The sequence below is a fragment of the Rhinopithecus roxellana genome, chromosome 20 (genome assembly GCF_007565055.1).
Source record: "Rhinopithecus roxellana isolate Shanxi Qingling chromosome 20, ASM756505v1, whole genome shotgun sequence".
In the NCBI taxonomy this organism is placed as follows: Eukaryota; Metazoa; Chordata; class Mammalia; order Primates; family Cercopithecidae; genus Rhinopithecus; species Rhinopithecus roxellana.
This window is the reverse complement of record NC_044568.1, coordinates 26,985,859-27,003,355: the sequence shown is the minus strand read 5'-3', so window position 1 is coordinate 27,003,355 and position 17,497 is coordinate 26,985,859. Positions and strand designations below refer to the sequence as shown.

General features: G+C 53.7%; 1 protein-coding gene across 1 annotated transcript in view; it reads left to right on the top strand.

The window, feature by feature from the left end:
* The window catches only part of NKD1 (NKD inhibitor of WNT signaling pathway 1), an 85,771-nt gene extending 69,755 nt beyond the window's left edge, over positions 1–16,016 (top strand). Inside the window, exons 5-10 of the mRNA XM_010376377.2 lie at positions 1,994–2,100; positions 5,875–5,970; positions 9,483–9,630; positions 10,116–10,200; positions 11,569–11,696; positions 12,472–16,016. Coding sequence (XP_010374679.1) covers positions 1,994–2,100; positions 5,875–5,970; positions 9,483–9,630; positions 10,116–10,200; positions 11,569–11,696; positions 12,472–13,061 — 1,154 coding nt within the window. The 3' untranslated portion in view covers positions 13,062–16,016. The remainder of the gene's footprint in view (positions 1–1,993; positions 2,101–5,874; positions 5,971–9,482; positions 9,631–10,115; positions 10,201–11,568; positions 11,697–12,471) is intronic.
* Positions 16,017–17,497: the final 1,481 nt, after the last annotated feature.

The window sequence follows — 17,497 nt, the reverse complement described above, 5'->3', positions numbered from 1 at the left end:
TGTTCCCAGGAGTCAGTGGGGTGGGGTCATCGGTCCCCTGACTGTTACTACTCATGGCCAGACCTAGTGCACTGGAGGTCTTAGCCCGTTGTGATCAGAGCTTGTTGCATCCACACAAGAATCCTCTGGGGAAGGGATTGGTAGCTTCCTCATTTTACAACTGGGAAATTGAGATGTCTAAAGAAGGTATGTGACCCACCCAGGGTCACACAGTGCCAGAGAACAGAACCCAGGTGGAGATGACCACTGCCCTGGCTGGCCGGCCTCCATTAGACAGAGAAAGGCAGGCCGAGAGAAGCACCGAGTCTCCTGAATTGAGCAATGAAAGGCAGGGAGGGGCAGCCTAGGACTGACTGTGAGCATGATTCAGGCTGCCTGGGTTCAAATCCCAGCTCTGTCGTTTACTAGCAAGGCACTTATCCTCTCCAAGCTTCAGTTTTCCCATCTGGAAAATGGAGCTAATCATAATAACTGCCTCACAGGGCTTTGTGAGGATGGAGTTAGTAAACAGCAAGTGCTTAGTCATTGCTGCCTCATCTTTACGTACAGTGGCGCCAAGGGGAAGTGCCTTAGTTAACTGCAGAGGAGAGAGCTCCCAGCCCGCAGGACCGAGCAGAGCAGGAGAGCAGGGGCCCAGGCCCACTGGGGGTATCCCCACTGTGCCTGGCCCAGGGACTATGCTTAGGTCCTTGCTTGCATAGCTGGGGTGTGTGAGTGTGGTAGTGAGTGTGGTAGGAGTGGGATCAGAGAGACACAAAGCCCCCATCTAGTTGCCTGGCCAAGCAGCCTCATTTCTCCAGGCTGCTGACTTCCCAAGAAAGTCCTGCTTTGCCTTCCTTTCTGACTGGGGAGTCTCAGCTCCTCACATAACCCCCTTGGCCACATTTGGATCAGGGTAGAGGGACCAGGCTCCCTTCCCGGAGTAGGAGCCAGGCCGTTTCTTCACCTTTAAAACAGGACAACAAATTTACTACCCCAGGGCAACAGAGGGAATCAGATGAGAGGAGCGGTGAGTGTGGCCTGGAAAAGATGTCTCCAGCAAACCCCAGCCCCGCTATCAGACAGAGACAAAATGGCAGAAGGGACTAAAGGAGGCTTATGGGACATTCCAAGAATTGATGGCACTTTGTAGCCTGGGTCCTAGGTCAAGGAGGATGGTGCTACCCTGAGCTGGCTTCCTCAGGAAAATAGTGTCAGTAGGTCCTGGGATTTCACACTCACCCTCCCACAGCTCTTGGCAGGCCACACACAGGATCGTGACCTTTGGCAGAGAAGGGAGAACCTGGGGTGAGCAGAGGCCAAATGCAAGGTTCAGGATGAGTGTGCACCCTGAAGATGCCTTTTGTGTATGTGTGAGTGTGTGTGCATGTGTGAGTGTGCATATGTATGTGAGCAGGTGTGATGCATGAGTGTACATATATGTGCATGTGTGCATGTGCATACGTGTGTATGTGTGTGCATGTGTGCTTGTGCATACATATATGTGGACGAGTGCCAACCCAGTTGAACTCTGTTTCTGGCACTCCTCCTGGCCATCCACCAAGGTGCTGTAGGCTGTGCCCAGGTGGTAGCACCTTTGAGGAGGCCAAAATGTCAGCATGTAAGGCAGTGGGACTGCAGAAAATGGCCATGGTTCCTAAGCTCCCTCGCCAGGCCCCAGAAGCACCCCTCCACTCTCATCCATCTGCCCTCTGGCCTGACACTGCTCTGGGTGGCTGTGTGCCTCCACAGGGCAGAAGTCACAGGCTGGTAGGGGCCTGAGGGGGCCCCCAACGGTGCAAATGGGTGTACCATGCTTGGCAGGGGGTCTCCCCAGGCAGTACCAGGTGCCAGAGTAGTGCGATGTTGACGCCAGCAAATGGGCAGGGCAGGAGTGGGCCCAGCCCACTGGCGAGAATGTCCAGGCCAGGCCTGGAAGACGAAGGTGCAGTGAGTGCAGCCGCCCTGCGTCTGGACCCTGCTCCTCATGCTCCCTCGCCTCCCTCCCTGACAGTGGCCCTGCCTCCTGAGAAGACCGACGGGCTGGGCAGTGGAGATGAGAAGAAGATGGAGAGAGTGAGCGAAACCTGCCCAGGCTCCAAGAAGCAGCTGAAGTTTGAAGTAAGTTTCCTTTTGGTGCTGGGTCCTGGGGAGATGAGATGGGTTTTCTCAACTTTGTGCTTTGGGAGGAGGGAAGCTGAGGCCCTTCCAGACAGGACGGCCCTTCCTCTGCATGAACAGCACCCTCTGTGGGAGGTTCTTCCTGCCACATCTGGGGCTGTCCTGGCTCAGGGCAGACCCCAGGGACTCACCACTGCCCACCCGCTCAGCCTGGTCCCAGCCCCTCCATGCGGGGTGTGCCCAGCAGCCTGGGAGAAGGCATGAGAGTAGACGAGGGAGGCAGGACTCTGGCCCTGCTGCTGCTGTCACCTCTCTGGACCTCAGTTTGCTTGGTGAAACCTTCCCTTCCAACTCTTGAGACTGTTCTTGGGGTGCCTGCGGGGGCTCTCAGGTGGAATGGACGAGCAGGAGGCACAGGCAGGTCCCTGACGCTCTCTGGGCCTCAGTTTCCCCATGTGGGCAACACCAGGGATGTGCCTCTCTGTGGCTCTGTGCGGTGCCTGGAGGAGGGAGCAGAGGCTGTGGGCGGAGGTTGGTGAGGCTCTGAGCATAGGGGTAGGAGTTGGGAGAGGGGTGCACAGGAGAGCCTTTGGGAAGAGAAGGGCCTTTGGGGTAAGAAGGGGACACTTGAGTGCCCCAGACCCAGTGGCTACACGGTCTGTTCCCCACCGCCTGGTAGTGTAGCATGCCCCTGTGCACCCAGCACAGTGCCCAGTGCTGAGAGCCAGGCCCAGGCCTGCTGCATGGAGCTTCCCCACTGCTCCGCCCTCCTTGCTCCCTCCCTCCTTCCCTCTGTTTGCCTTCCTGAGACCACCAGGGCATAGCTCTAGAGTCAGCAGGCCTGGGTTCAAATCCTGGCTATACACTTAGTGGCTGTGTGACTTTGGGGCAAGTTCCCTAAAGTCTCAGTGGCCTCACATGCCTCGCCTGTAAGGTGGGAACAGTGGTGATGTCTGTTGCATTGGGCTGTTGTCAGCATCATGAGTTCGTGCGCCTAAAGGTCTAAAGTGCTTAAGAGGGTGTCCCTCTTTCTAACCAATGCTTATTGGCACCGGCTAATTGCCAGGGGACCCAGCTTAGACTGGGTGTGGTTCCTGCCGTCAAGGAGTGCACAGTGTGACCAGGGGACAGTTGAGTGCCCCAGACCCAGTGGCTGCACAGTCAGTGATGAGATGAGATCTGGGAGCCCTGGGTGGGGGTCACGCCGAGGGGTGTGGGTAACAGACACTTGGCATTTTCAGGCTCTGTGTGGTGCCTGGAAGAGGGAACAGCAGCTGGCGGTGGAGACTGGGGAGGTGGGTGAGGCTCTGCGCATAGGGGTAGGAGTTGGGAGGGGGTGCACAAGGGAGCCTTTGGGGTGAGAAGGGTCTTTCAGGCAGAGGGAGCTGCAGGAGCAAGGTCCTGGAGGTTGAAGTGCCAGCGTGCTGTGTGGGGAGAATGAGCCGCGTGGTGTGGCCTGTGCTGGATGGTGGGACATGGGGGAGACACCCTGTGTGCAGGGTCCCTGGTGACCGATCTTACACCCTTTCCAGTATCGTCTCCCTGCCATGTCCCACCATCCTGCACAGGCCACACCACACAGCTTGCTCTCCCCACACAGCACACCAGCACTCCAGCCTCCAAGAGGCTTGAAGGCTCGCCTGAGGAGGACAGGTAGTGTCTAGTAGGAATTAGGGCTGCCAGCTTCTTCCTGGAGCCCAGCCCCACCCTAAGCCCACCTGGGTCCTTATAGGGTCTTTTGGGGAGCTTGGCAAAGCCCAGGGCTAAACTCAGTGGCAGAAGGAAGACCGGGCCCAGGCATCCTGCCTCCCTGGAAGCCCAAGTGTGCTTGCTTCTGGAGGGGCAGGCTCAGGACTGAGCTGTGGTCCACAGGCAGGACTCACCTGAGAAGCCCAGATGGGGTGTGGGAGAGGCCTAGGAGACACACATGTGACAGGTGGGGCAAGTGGCCAGAGTTACTCAACTCATGTTTCTGAAGCTCAGACCCAAGCTGTCTTGGAAACAGGTAAATGTGTGTGTGTGTGTGTGTGTGTGTGTGTACATAGGTATGTGTGTGTAGGGTGTGCACATATGGGGTGTACCTGTGTAGGTGTGTGTGTGTATAGGTACATGTTTAGGGGTATGCATGTGTGTGTGTGTGTGTGTGTGTAGGGGTGTGTATGTAGGCTCGTGTGTCATGCCACATGAAACAGTGCCTTGGGCAGCAATGAGGGCCCTTGGCAGGTGTCAGATGGGCGTGGCTGAAGCAAGGTTGGCTTTGAACTCAGCGTGGGCGCCTAAGAATTGCTGGAGGGAAATGGCTTAGTGCTGCAGCAGCCAGGGCCAGGACGCCGTGCTGGGGCTCACTCCCCTAGTGTTCACAGACAGGTGCCTTCCCCTCTCTGGGGAGCTGAGCCTTCCTCCTGCCAGGCCAGCCGGATGCCACCTTCTTGATGGTGGAAGGAGAGGTGGAGTTTGGCATGCCATGGAACAAAATGGTCTTGTTTCCATAGAATCTTATGGATCTGAAAGGCTGTTTGTGGAGCCCTTTCCTGCTGAACAGCATGCTTCCTAGAACTGTTCGTCTGACACTCAGCCAGCCTCTGCACACAGCCCTCCGGTGACCAGCTCACCACTTCGCGGCTCATATTCCCTAGGGTCAGACACTTCAGGTTCCTGAAAATGATAATAATGAAATGATTGTTTCATTGATTATTGATTGAAATAATTATTTCAATGAAATAATATGTTAATCATTACAGCAAAAGTAACAGCTGCTACCATTGATTGAACTTTTCCATGTGCCAGACAGTGCTCCAAGCACAGGTGTAAACGACACCAGCATTTACCCTCCACTTCCTGTTTCCAGTTCCCCTAAGCAGACCTGGCCACATGGCACTGGGAGCAGGCAGTGTGTAGGGGAGGCGATCCTGGAGCACAGGTGCGAGGAAGGAGGGAAGCCAGTGAAATCTGGGTTCATCTGTGGGCTCTGCCTGCTGGAGAGCCTCCTAGGAGCCATGTAGCATGCGCTCAGATTTGTCCCAGGGAGGGGTGAGGAGGCCTGGCATTTCCACTGCCTCCTGTCCCTCCCTTGTTCCATCGCCTCTGCGCATTCCTTCCCGGGCTCTTCAGGGCTGCCCTGAGACAGAAAAGCGTACATGAAGCGGGAGGTTGGAAACTGTCCCCACCACAGGTGCAGGGAAACAACTGGGTTGAGGGCATGTGGGTGGGGCATTTAATCTTCCCAGCAACTTCTTGGGAGACAGGCTATCATTTTCCATAATGTATACAAAGAGAAACTGAGGCACAGCAGAGGGCAGTGACATGCCCAGGGTCACACAGCTGTGGAGGGCCCTGCAGGGGCTGGGGCCTGGGGCTGACTGACACCCTGAGCTCCTCATGCTCATGCTGTCCTACCCTGGCATGCTGCTGGGGCTCCCAAGTTGATGTTCCCTTGGCTTCTAGTTGCTTCTTGCCCTTGGTCCAAGTTCAGCTTTTCTGAGACCACAGTGCCTCTTCTCAGACCCCCTGTGTTTCCTTTGTCTTTCAAGACCCACAGACCACCAGGCACCCCTGCAGGCATCCCTCCCTAGGCCAAACCTCCTCTGCCCGGGCTCTAGCTACCCTCCTGGGCCAAGTTCTGTCTTGGCCAAGGTGCTCCCTGTCCACTCAAGGTCTGGGGAGGGCAGAGGACAGGTGGCCGCCCCTTGGCCTGGCTTCTAGGCCCAGGCTTCCACCACCCAGTCAGTGTTGCCACAGATAGGGGACCAGCCCCACCCATCTCTCTGCATCCAGGAGCTCCAGTGCGATGTGTCCGTGGAGGAGGACAGCCGGCAGGAGTGGACCTTCACCCTGTACGACTTTGACAACAACGGCAAGGTCACCCGAGAGGTGAGTGCACCTGCCTGGCCTCTTGCTGTGCATCATGCCCGCAGGCACAGGGCCTGGGCACAGCACCCCGCCACTGCTGCTTCTCACCCCTGCATCGGTCCTGCCCCTCAGGGAAAGCTGTAATAGCTAGGGAGTTGCTGGGAGCTCCTGCGAGATCTGGAGGAGCATCCCAGAGCTGCTGGCAAGTGGGAAGAGAGGACAGGGAGGGAGGGCAGCTCCCCTGCTCTCAGCCCAGGCACTGCCCCTCAGTGTCCTCTCTTCCCACTTGCCGGCAGCTCTGGAATGCTCCTCCAGATCTCGCAGGAGCTCTGTGGATAGTGCAGGAGAAGTTCACCTTTATGCTGCCAGATGTGAGTTCTGGGTTAACAAGGTCACCTCCTCCTCAGGCTGTGGTTTAGGAGCTGTTCCAACAGGTTGGAGGAGGAAGTAGCGACTTTTAAGTACCCAGGACTCTTTGACATGTAAGTGACAGAATACATGCTCCAACTGCTGTATTTAAAAAAAAAAAAAAAAAGGAATACAATACATTGGCTCATGTAACTGAAATTTGGTCCAGGGTCTGACTTCATGGATGGCTTGACACAGAGGCTCGGTGGCTTCAGGACAAGGTTTTCCTCACTGCTCTGTTTCCTCAGTCTATTTCCTCTGTTCCTCAGCTTTATTTCCCTTCTTGTGAGGCAGACTCTCCCCTTGGCAGTAGCAAGATGAATGATGACAGCTTCAACCTGCATTGTCCTTCACTGCCTTGGTAATGAGAGGAAGGGAGAGAGGGTTTCCAAGGAAGGTGGCCCAGCCTGGCCCTGGAGAAAGTGTTCACTGGGTCATGTCTTCCTCCCACCGAGGAGCCACGGAGTGGTTTTGAGTGGAGGGAGGACAGGACTGGTCTGGTGTTTCCCTGGTCTATTTTTAGCCCTGACGCCACTCCTCAAATTTGGCTGTAAATCTGATTCCCTTCTACGCCTTCTGAGTGCCAGGGCGGATGGGCTCCCACCTCACAGCATCTGCAGCCCAGCGCTGGGGTGTGGGCCAGCTTTCCAATCAGAAAGAAGACCTGCTCCTCCTTCAGGCGTTCGTTCATGCAGGAAATAGCACACTGATTCCTGTGTGTCTGGCCCTGTGTAGTCAGTGAGGTTGATTTTCAAGCTAGAATTGCCAGAGCACATAGGCTCTGAGACCCTCGGTCTGCTGGGACCACCTCCACCCTGATTACATACCAGGGCCCCAGGTCCTCTAAGGTATCAGAAGTCTGGGGGATGAAGTGAGTGTTCCTCAGCCGCCTCATCTGTATAACGAAGCCTCCTTCATGGGCTGCCCAAGATAGAGAGAGTGAGCAAACAGGTCCTTATGAAGAAGCCAGAGGGAAGGACAGGAGGAGCAATCTGTGGGCCTCATCGGAAGAGGTGGGGTCACTGAGCAAGCCAGCTAGGGAGTGCCTGAAGCCTGGGTCTCAAACTTGTGTCCCCCACAATTTCAATCTGGCCCCCAGATGTTCTGGTCTGGTCCCCCAAAGGGTTTTGTTAAAAATCAGTTGTCAATATCAGTGATTCTGAAGATTTAACAGAAGATCCTGGATTTCTGGCTTTTCTGGGTGACCCCCTCCCACCTGCATTGTCAGAGGACAAGTCAACTGAGCTGAGCCACCACGCCTCCCAGGACAGGGTCAGCGCCTCTGACAGCCCCCACTACTTTGGGCCACCCACCTACATGCCTGCCTGGTTGGGACTGCGCTGGGGTTGCCTCAGCTGTTTCAGCCTGCAGGACTTAACAGGCAGGAGGTGAAGGATTGCTGGGCAGGTAACTGGCCACAGATGGGTCTGCTTCATAGAGAAAAAATGTCTTCTCCAGAGGTTTCCAATGCCAATTAAAGCAGGACATTGCCCCCCACCCCAACACCAGACAAGTGACCGCAGCAGATACCCAGACAGAAGAGGCCTAGTGAGGGGAATCTGTGCCCTCCAGCCCCAATCAGAAGGGTTTTGAGACACCCAGGGAACATTGTGTGGACACCTCGTTCTGGTTGAGGGATATCTGAGGCTCAGAGAGATGAGATTTGGTCAAGTTCTCACAGATTAGTTTATCTTGTAGGGATGGTCTCAGCCAGCTCAAGCTGCCATAACAAAATACTACAGACTGGGTGGCTTAGCAGAAATTTATTCCTCACAGTTCTGGAGGCTGGAAGTCCAAGACCAAGGTGCCACCTACTTCAGTTCCTGGTGAGGGCTCACTTCCTGGCTTGCAGATGGCCATCTTCTCACTGTGTCCTCACATGGTGGAGAGACCTCTTCTGGTGTCTCTTCCTTTTTTCCTAAAAAGAGATGGGATCTTGCACTGTTGCTCAGGCTGGAGTGCAGTGGTGTGCTCATGGCTCACTACAGCCTCAAACTCCTAGACTCAAGTGATCCTCCCACCTCAGCCTCCCAAGTAGCTGGGACTACAGGTGTGCACCACCACACATGGCTTTTTTTTTTTTTAAATTTTTGGTAGAGAATGTTATGTTGCCCAGGCTGGTCTTAAACTTCTGGGCTGAAGTGATCCTCCCACTTTGGCCTCCCAAAGTGCTGGGATTCCAGGTGTGAGCCATATCCCTAGCTCTCCTCTTCTTCTAAGGGCCCTGATCTCCTATCATGGTCCTGCCTTCATGACCTCGTTTAACCTTAGTTATCTCCTTACTCCAAATACAATCACATTGGGGGTTAGGGCTTTAACCTGTGGATTTGCAAGTGAGTGGGGAGCCACAATTCAGTCCATAGCAGGGACACGTCTCCCTTTCCAGTTTTCATTTCAAACCCGAAGCAGATGCTCTTGATGCCCCCACCCCATTTTCCCTGGGCCCACCTCGAAGTTCACCTGCTACCATGGTGGACGGTGCCCACTGTAAAAACTTTCTCAGGTACAGGGAGCTGGCTTGGCCCTTGCAGGAAAGCCCAAAAGCACAAGGGAGGGTGGGGCACAGTGGCTCATGGCTCATACCTGTAATCCCAGCACTTAGGGAGACTGAGGTCGGAGGATCGCTTGAGACTGGGAGTTCAAGGCTGCAGTGAGCCATGATCACACCCCTGCACTCCAGCCTAGGTGAGAGTGAGACCCCATCTCAAACAAACAAACAAAAATCCAAAGTACAGGGAATGTAGCATCCTTGGGGAGCTCTCAGGCAGTGAAGAATGACAGTCCATTTCTAAACTCTCCATCTATCTCGATGAGGCTGTTCCAAGGTGGGCTCCACACTCTCCCTCCAGGGCCCCAGTGTGACTGAGCCCCAGTTGCCCCTGGCTGTAACCTGTTCTTTTCCTTTTCTCTTATGGGATTTTCCTCTTCTCTCTCCCTGCTCCCTCACTTCTGCTTCCTAGGATCTCTTCCCAAATGAACCTCAGACATCCAGGTTTCTGCCTTAGGCTCTGCTTTGGGGCAGCCAGAGGGGTTCAGGCCTGCAGTATCCACCGGGCCCTCTGGTTTCTATTTTCAAGGCCCTGTGACTGAAACCCCACATGGGTCTCTGCTTCCCTCCCATTCAGGACATCACCAGCTTGCTACACACCATCTATGAGGTGGTGGACTCCTCTGTCAACCACTCCCCGACATCCAGCAAGATGCTGCGGGTAAAGCTCACTGTGGCTCCCGAGGGCAGCCAGAGCAAGAGGAGCATCCTTGTCAATCAGGCCGGTGAGGGCTGCAGGGCTGAGCCTGGGAAACAACGTCCTCCCATCTCTTAGGAAGGACCAGAGCCTTCCTGGGAGGGCTGGAAGGGAACCTGTGGGCTTTCTGGGGCAGCTGCTTTGTGGACAGGTGGGGTTCAAATGGGTCCTTGAAGGGGTAGGAGGAAGGGTGGGAAGGGGAGGGAAGGGATTCTGGGTGAGAGGCCTCACATAGGCAGAGCCATGCTGCTGGTATAAAGGCTGGTGTTGTGGGTCTGCAAGCCTTGAGGCCAGCTAGAAGGAGGTGAGGCTGGAGGGGGAGTCTGGGGGAGGAGGTGAGGCTAGATGGGGACACGTCCAGGGCAGGTAGCCTTGAGACCCCTTTATTTAGCCCCAGCTCGGGGAACCCCCCGCATAGTGCCCTTGCAAAGCAGCTGCATGCCAGGCAGCCCTGGGGAGGGTGGGAGCAGGTGGCTTACCTGGTGTCTCCTGTGCTTCTTGGGCCGGACTCAGACCTGCAGAGCACAAGGCCTCGAGCAGAGACCAAGCCCACTGAGGAGCTGCGGAGCTGGGAGAAGAAGCAGCGAGCCCCGCTCAGGTATGTGGGCATGGTGCACATGAGCATATGTTGAACACCAGCTGTGTACCTGCATCTGAAGGATTCAGAGCAGGAAGTTTTGCTCTGGTCTGTGTTCTCTTCAGGGAGCCAACGCTTTTGATGCACAGACTCATAAATCAAATGAAAATCTTAACAAATAACTACATGTAGTCCACATCCTTTTATGGAACACATCTTGGGCAGACAGGACTGGAGTCCAGCATTTTTGGGGCTTTGGAAAGGTGCTCTCAGCAGTGTATCAGGCTCTGACGCATTGCTGTTTCTGCTGGGAGATGATTGGATATTCACACTAAGTGAGATAGAGACTGTAAACACCTTCCCATCCCTTTAGGGTGGGCCTAGCTGCTATGTGGGTTATGAAAAATCTTAGTTTTCAGGCTTTTTGGATTTCAGAATGGTGGATAAGGAATTATGAGGCTGTAGTTAATTTTCACCTGTAATTTCTTCAGCTGCAAGGGAGGAAGGGAGGAAAGGAAAGAGAGATTGTTTAAAGAAAGGGATTGAGTAAACAACAGTAACACGGCAGGCATGAGGCTGTGTTAACCTCTAGTGTGCAAATGGTAAGGGAATGACCAGAGCTGGATTAGTACTTGCTTAGGGGAAAGAAAAAACAGTTCAAGCAGGGTCACAGCCAGGTGTGGGGACAGGGCTGAGAATCAGAGGGACCCAGGCTGGCTAGAGATCCTGGGGGAAGGTGGTACTGTGTTGTGTGGGAAGGAAGCCAGGATGGGAGCAGATCAAAGAGGTCTTTGGAGGAGAGGACCAGGGAGCCCCGAGCCCTGCAGGGGAAAAAGAAAGTCCTCTGGCAGCATTTCTCCCCACCCCTCCATACACACTGTGTTAGTCACACGTGTGTGTGCACACACACACTCATACACTGGTGAGGCCCATCCTGGGCTGTAGGGCAGGTCCTGGGGTCTGCCAGGCCCAACTCCAACAGTTTAAGGGGCTTCTGCTGCCCGTACCCCCTGGGGAATGGGGGGTTAGGCTACCTACCAGCAGTGGGCACACAGAGCTTGAAGCCTGGCACTGGGGCATTCTTAGAAGTTGGCCAATAATCTCTCACATTTGCTTTGAACCTGTTCAGAGCAAACTCCCGTCCACTCCTCCCAGAAGCTGCGGGGAGGTCCGGCTGTGGGCTGTGGTCTGTGGTCTGTCTCTCCATTGGCAGGGAAGCAAATGGAGGCACAGCTTGTAGAGAGGGCTGTTCCTCCCCACCCTCTCCAAAGGCCAAGAAGAAAATGAATGAACAGTCCAGAGTTCGTTCTGGGGGCTTCCCAGTAGCCTATGCACTTGCCCCCACCTGGTGGTCAGTGTCACCCCACTCACTTTCCTCCCCTGCCGTAGGTTCCAGGGTGACAGCCGCCTGGAGCAGTCTGGCTGCTACCACCATTGCGTGGATGAGAACATCGAGAGGAGAAACCACTACTTAGATCTCGCCGGGATAGAAAACTACACGTCCCAGTTTGGGCCTGGTAAGGGACTCAAGCACCCTGCGATGGGTGATGAGGACAGGGCGTGGCTGGACGGGCCATGTGGGCGGTGTTCACTGCTACCCCAGGCTTCAGGAAGACAGCTATTATGGGACAGGTCAAAGACTCTTGGAGAAAGTGACATTAAAAACGGTTTCAAAATTAAAGTAATACATGCATGAAATTGAACAAAATCAAATAGTATCTAAGGACTTAGCACCCAATGACAAACAACAGTTCCGTGCCCCAACCCAGCCCATTCAAGCCCTGTTCCCTGGGCAACCACTTTGACCCCTTCTGGCTGTTTCTTCCAGCGAGAACCTCGGTTTCCCTAGGTACAGTGTTGCTGTGTCTTTATCAGCCTTGACATATGTTGACCTCTTGCTCAATTTCACTCCCACAACTCCCTTCTCCCCTTTCTCTTCATATGTTTAATTCCTCTAGGAGTTACTTCTGTATGTTTTTAGCAATGTACTTAGAGTTCTTTCTTGCCCCAGTAACCTTGGACAGTTTTTGGGGTCTCTGCTGCCATCTCTCTTTCTCGGCTCCCTCTCGGAGAGTATTTTTTAAGACCTACCAAAGAACCAGTTCTTCCCACTTATTAGCAGATGGGAAAGTTCCATTTCAGATAGTTTTCCTGCAAGGCAGTGGGGGGCAGTCGGGCGTTGGGGGGTAGCTCTAGTCTTGGAGAACTGGGGGTGGGGGTGATGTCTGGGGTACAGCACAAGCCCCAGCACACAGTAGGTGCTCATTAAATGTCTGTTGAATTGGTTCCTAGGCTCCCCTTCCGTGGCCCAGAAGTCAGAACTGCCCCCCCGCACCTCCAACCCCACTCGGTCTCGCTCCCATGAGCCGGAAGCCATCCACGTCCCACACCGAAAGCCCCAAGGCGTGGACCCGGGCTCCTTCCACTTCCTTGACACCCCAATCGCCAAGGTCTCGGAGCTCCAGCAACGGCTCCGGGGCACCCAGGACGGGAGCAAGCACTTTGTGAGGTCCCCCAAGGCCCAGGGCAAGAGCGTGGGTGTGGGCCACGCGGCCAGAGGGGCAAGAAACAAGCCCCCTCTGGGACCCGCCTTCCCTGCAGTGTCCCCCTCCGCCCACCTGGCTGCCAGCCCGGCCCTCCTCCCCTCCCTAGCCCCCCTCGGGCACAAGAAGCACAAGCACCGAGCCAAGGAGAGCCAGCAGGGCTGCCGGGGCCTACAGGCACCGCTGGCCTCGGGCGGCCCCATCCTGGGGCGGGAGCACCTGCGGGAGCTGCCCGCCCTGGTGGTGTATGAGAGCCAGGCTGGGCAGCCGGTCCAGAGACATGAGCACCACCACCACCACGAACATCACCACCATTACCACCACTTCTACCAGACATAGAGCCCCTCCCCAGGGCCCCACCCTGCCGTATGAAGGACCCCACCCCCGACACCCCAAGGCATTATTATTCTATTAATTATTGTTATTATGACGATTATTGTTATTAATAATTATTGTTACTCCACTAATATTTAGCTAGCCTTCATGTAGAAGATCTATGGAAACACAGAACTAAACCTTTATTTATATGTTGTGGGGACTGCATAACTAGCCCAGGAAATGACTCTGGTTTGGAGTGGCCTGTAATGGGCAGAGGCTCCCTGGAGGCTCAGGAGCTGCAGCATCTGTGTGGATCAGCCCACACCCTTCCCAGAGCCGGGGAGCCCTCAGCCCCAACTCCACCCCACCCCAGCCTCTTCCAGGAGAGCACCCTTACCTGGCCCAGCTTCCAGAGACCCTCGAAATCTCCGAGAAGATAAACAGCTGCTACCTCTTAGTATTATTCTGATTTTATTTTGCCCTTAACTGATTGTAATGTGCTACAAGGGATTTCAGTGGACTGCAGAGTGCGAACGTCTTGCTGTTGTGTTTTTATGTCCCAACCTAGAAACCTTAGCTGTCTTTTCTGGAGTTGTCTTTCATGCTTTTCCAGTGGGATCAAGCCGTTTTCCCCAAAGCAGTCCCATCTCTTCTGCCATGCACAACATGAAAATCCACTTCTCTTCCTTCTCCTCCTTCTCTCTCCTTTACAGCGATACATACACATATTTAAGGACTATCCCTGAGACCATCCTTCTCATTTTGGAAACTGCTAGGAAGGGAACCAACCACTTAAACAAGCGTCGTTTTCCAAGATCCGGGCAATTGTGTGCTGTTGGTTGTGGGGGAGGATGTGGCAGATATATACGTACCTACACGATTCTCTAACAGCGCTTTCTGTATCTATAGATAGACGCCATCTGTCCATTTCTATGTATCTTTCTATAAATATACACTCTCAGGTATCTTTTCTGGTGTGTAGAAATCAGTGGTTTGCTTCTCTGGACGCTTCTGGAACCCAGATGTGACCCTGCTTGTCTCCTTTTGGGGCTGGATGGCTCAGATGCTTTCATCAGAGGTCCCTTCTCGGGTTTGGGGGTCTGATGGATTTTGGAGAAAACTGCTGGGGTACAGAAGCTTGGAGGGAAAAGGGGACCATGACCAGTGTTGGGACCCGGGGGCAGCATCCTCTACAGAGAAGGATTTTGTCTGGCCAGAGCCTGGAGAAACCTGAGGAAGAACCAGTCAGCTAGCCAGGGTCTCAGAGAAAAGCAGATTACACACTCAAATGGGGTAATTTGAGCAGAGTTTAATAAAGGTAATATTTACGAAGTGTGGGCTGAGCCTCCCATGAGAATGCAGAACCCTGGGGCTAGCAGTGTGGAGCGCTACTCCCACCCCTGGGCCTGAGTGGGGAAGGAGTTATCTTTAGCAGACAGAGGATTGCTGGAGGAGTGAGAGGGGCACCTGAAGGAGCTGTGACCTTTGCTCAAAGGATGCAGCCAGTCATGGGGACCCTCCAGGGCAATTAATATCCCGACCCTGCTTTCCTGCCCCCGCCTCAATCCATTGACTGAGGCCGCTGGAAGCCACCGGGCGGAGGGAGCTTGTTGATGTGGGTCACATGGGCATATTCCCAGGTCAGAGAGGAGAGCATACAGTGAATCTACAGGGACACAAGAAGGAGAAGCAACTCCAGCTACCTTCCTTTCTGCCGTTTTGGCTCCCAGCTGGCACCCTCTTTTCCAGAGCCTCGAGTTTGGGTTTAATGTAGTTAGTAAGGAGTTACTTCCAAAGATAGTGGGCTTAGTTGTTACCATATTATTAATTTTATTAATGACTGATGTGCCTGGGATTGGATTAATACATTAATCCTTAGGACAGCCCCATGAGGCAGCTTGGTGGCAGCACAGGGAGCACGTCTAAGGTTCAGAAGTTCGTAACTCCCTTGAGGCCGCGCAGAGGGCAGAGCTGGGATTCTGGTCTCCCACTTGATCCCTTTGCCACTGGTGCAGGGCTTAATCATGGCCATGGGCTGCCCTTGTTTTGGGTTGTGGGTTGTGGGTTTCTGTCAGTGAGAACTCAACTCAATCCAAAGTGAATGAAACCAAGTTGGAAGGCAGGGAGGGAACTGGCTTTGAGATGACAGGGTCCAGGATGTGAACTCAGCTGAGACTGGTTCTTGTCCCTCCCTTTTGTCCCTCGGATTGATACTGGTACTCAACTACATGCTTTGTCAGGGAGCCCTGGCTGTTGGCCTTCTGGGTCCCCTAACCAAAAGGAAAAGGACCTTCCATTAGTGTAAAGCCCAAGGCAGGATTCTGATTGGCTGGGCTTAGATCTGGTGCCCATAGCCGGACCAATCATGACATCCCAGCTGGGGTCACATGGCCAACCTGCCGGCAAGGGGGTGGGGGTCTATATCGGAAGACAGGAGGGGAGGGGTGCAGACTGGACAGGAAGTAATGGCGCCCCAGATTCCGAATTGCTGCAACCCTGGAGGCCAGCCGGGAGTTGAAACTACTGGTTTTAGAGCAGTTCCTCTGCCTCCCCAAGCTCCACACCTATCAGGATTCTGTTACTTCTTGGTAACTGGGACTTTCCCAGCTTTAAAAACATTATTTAAAAAAATAGTAACGTGCACATGTAAAAGATTCAAATAGTACATACACAAAGTACACAGTAAAAAGTGAACTTCCCTCCATCCCAGGCCCACCAGCATCCCAGATGCCAACTTTCTGGATGTGGCCTAGGGCCCCTCAGTGTAGTGTAGGGGTTGTGAGCACAGACTTTGGTGCCAGCTTGCTGGGTTCGAATCCTGACTCCCTCTTTGTATCCCTGTGCTTCAACTGAAATACTGTGCCTCAGTTTTTCCTTTATAAAGGCGGGGATCATGAGAGTGCCTGGCCCATGTGAGCACTATGAAAGTGTTAGCTGTTCTTTACCAGAATAAATGCATTTCTATATCTCCCCATATGCATTTTGTTAATTTTTAAAGTATTTCAAACACAAAGTTTGAAACAGAAAATTGTGAAACAGTAACTGTGAACTCACCACCCAGAATTTACAAATGCTGACATTTTGCAATATTTATTTCAGATCTATTTTTAAGGGGGGGGCGGGGAATCCTGCAGTTACTGCTTAATCCTCTTCCCACCCCACCCTTTTATTTTTACACAAGGAGCATAGTGTTCATACTTATGCTATTTTTTTCAGTAACTGAATATATTTGGAGATCTCCCTCCCTAGGTCATAGAGCTCTGCCCCCTTCTCTCTAACAGCTGCTCAGCCTTCTGTGCTAGAGGTGCTGTCATCAGCTTGCCCCATCCCCTCCTGGTGGTCATAAGGGTCATCTCTCATCCCAGGCTCTGGTGAACACTGTGCTGAGAGTCCTTGCACACAGCTCTCCCAGTGCCCACGGGCAGCAGCACAGGCAACAGAAAGTGTCCACATGGAACTGCAGAGTTCAAGAGCAAGTGTGATTTCAATTTTGATGTGATTGTACATGACCTCTAAAAGAGGTGATACTGGCCAGGCGCAGTGACTCACGCCTGTAATCCCAACACTTTGGGAGGCTGAACTGGGTGGATCACCTGAGGTCAGAAGTTCAAGGCCAGCCTGGGTAACATGGTAAAACCCCATCTCTACTAAAAATACAAAAAATGAGCTGGGCTTGGTGGTGCATGCCTGTAATCTCAGCTACTCGGGAGGCCAAGGCACGAGAATTGCTTGAACCTGGGAGGCGGAGATTGCAGTGAGCTAAAATTGTACCACTGCACTCCAGCCTAGGTGACAGAGTGAGACTCCGTCTCAAATAAATAAATAAAGAGGTTATACTGAATAATGAGGAATCAGAGGAAGAAGAAAGAGAGAGGGAGGAAGGTTGGAAGGAAGGAAGGAGGGAAAACTAGAAGGGGAAACCATGGTTGCTAGTGAGGTTTTAAGCACATTTTCCTGCAGGCTGGTATGGGTGAGAGGTTTGGTATTGTTTGCAAATCTTCTGAAGGCCATTCCAGAGGAGCAGTTGCCACTACCCCATCCCCTGAGTTCTGAGCATGGGTGTGCTCCTGGGGAGACTCCTGTCGAGGGGATGCCAATTTCTGCTGATCTGTCACTGGGTACCGAGGACTGGATGTGTTTAAGGCAGACAGCCAGGTGAGGATCCCAGCCACTGGGGCCTGCTGTCACCTCCTGGGAGTGCCCGGGGGTCAGGAGCCTAGGGGACTCTTGCACTTCACATCCAGCCGTGCTAATTACACTTTTTGGCAAAGGAAACAGCGAGGAGCAATTTCTTTCACTCCTCCAGCCCTGTTTTCTGTGTTTAGACATCAGATCATTACTGGGCTAGAGGGAAGGCAGCCTCCAAAGTGTGGCAGGAGGAAGGGAAGGCTGCCTGCACCTTGGTGTGTCTGTCAGATGCCAGCACTAATAACCTGGCTTCTTTGAGGCCTGTCAGT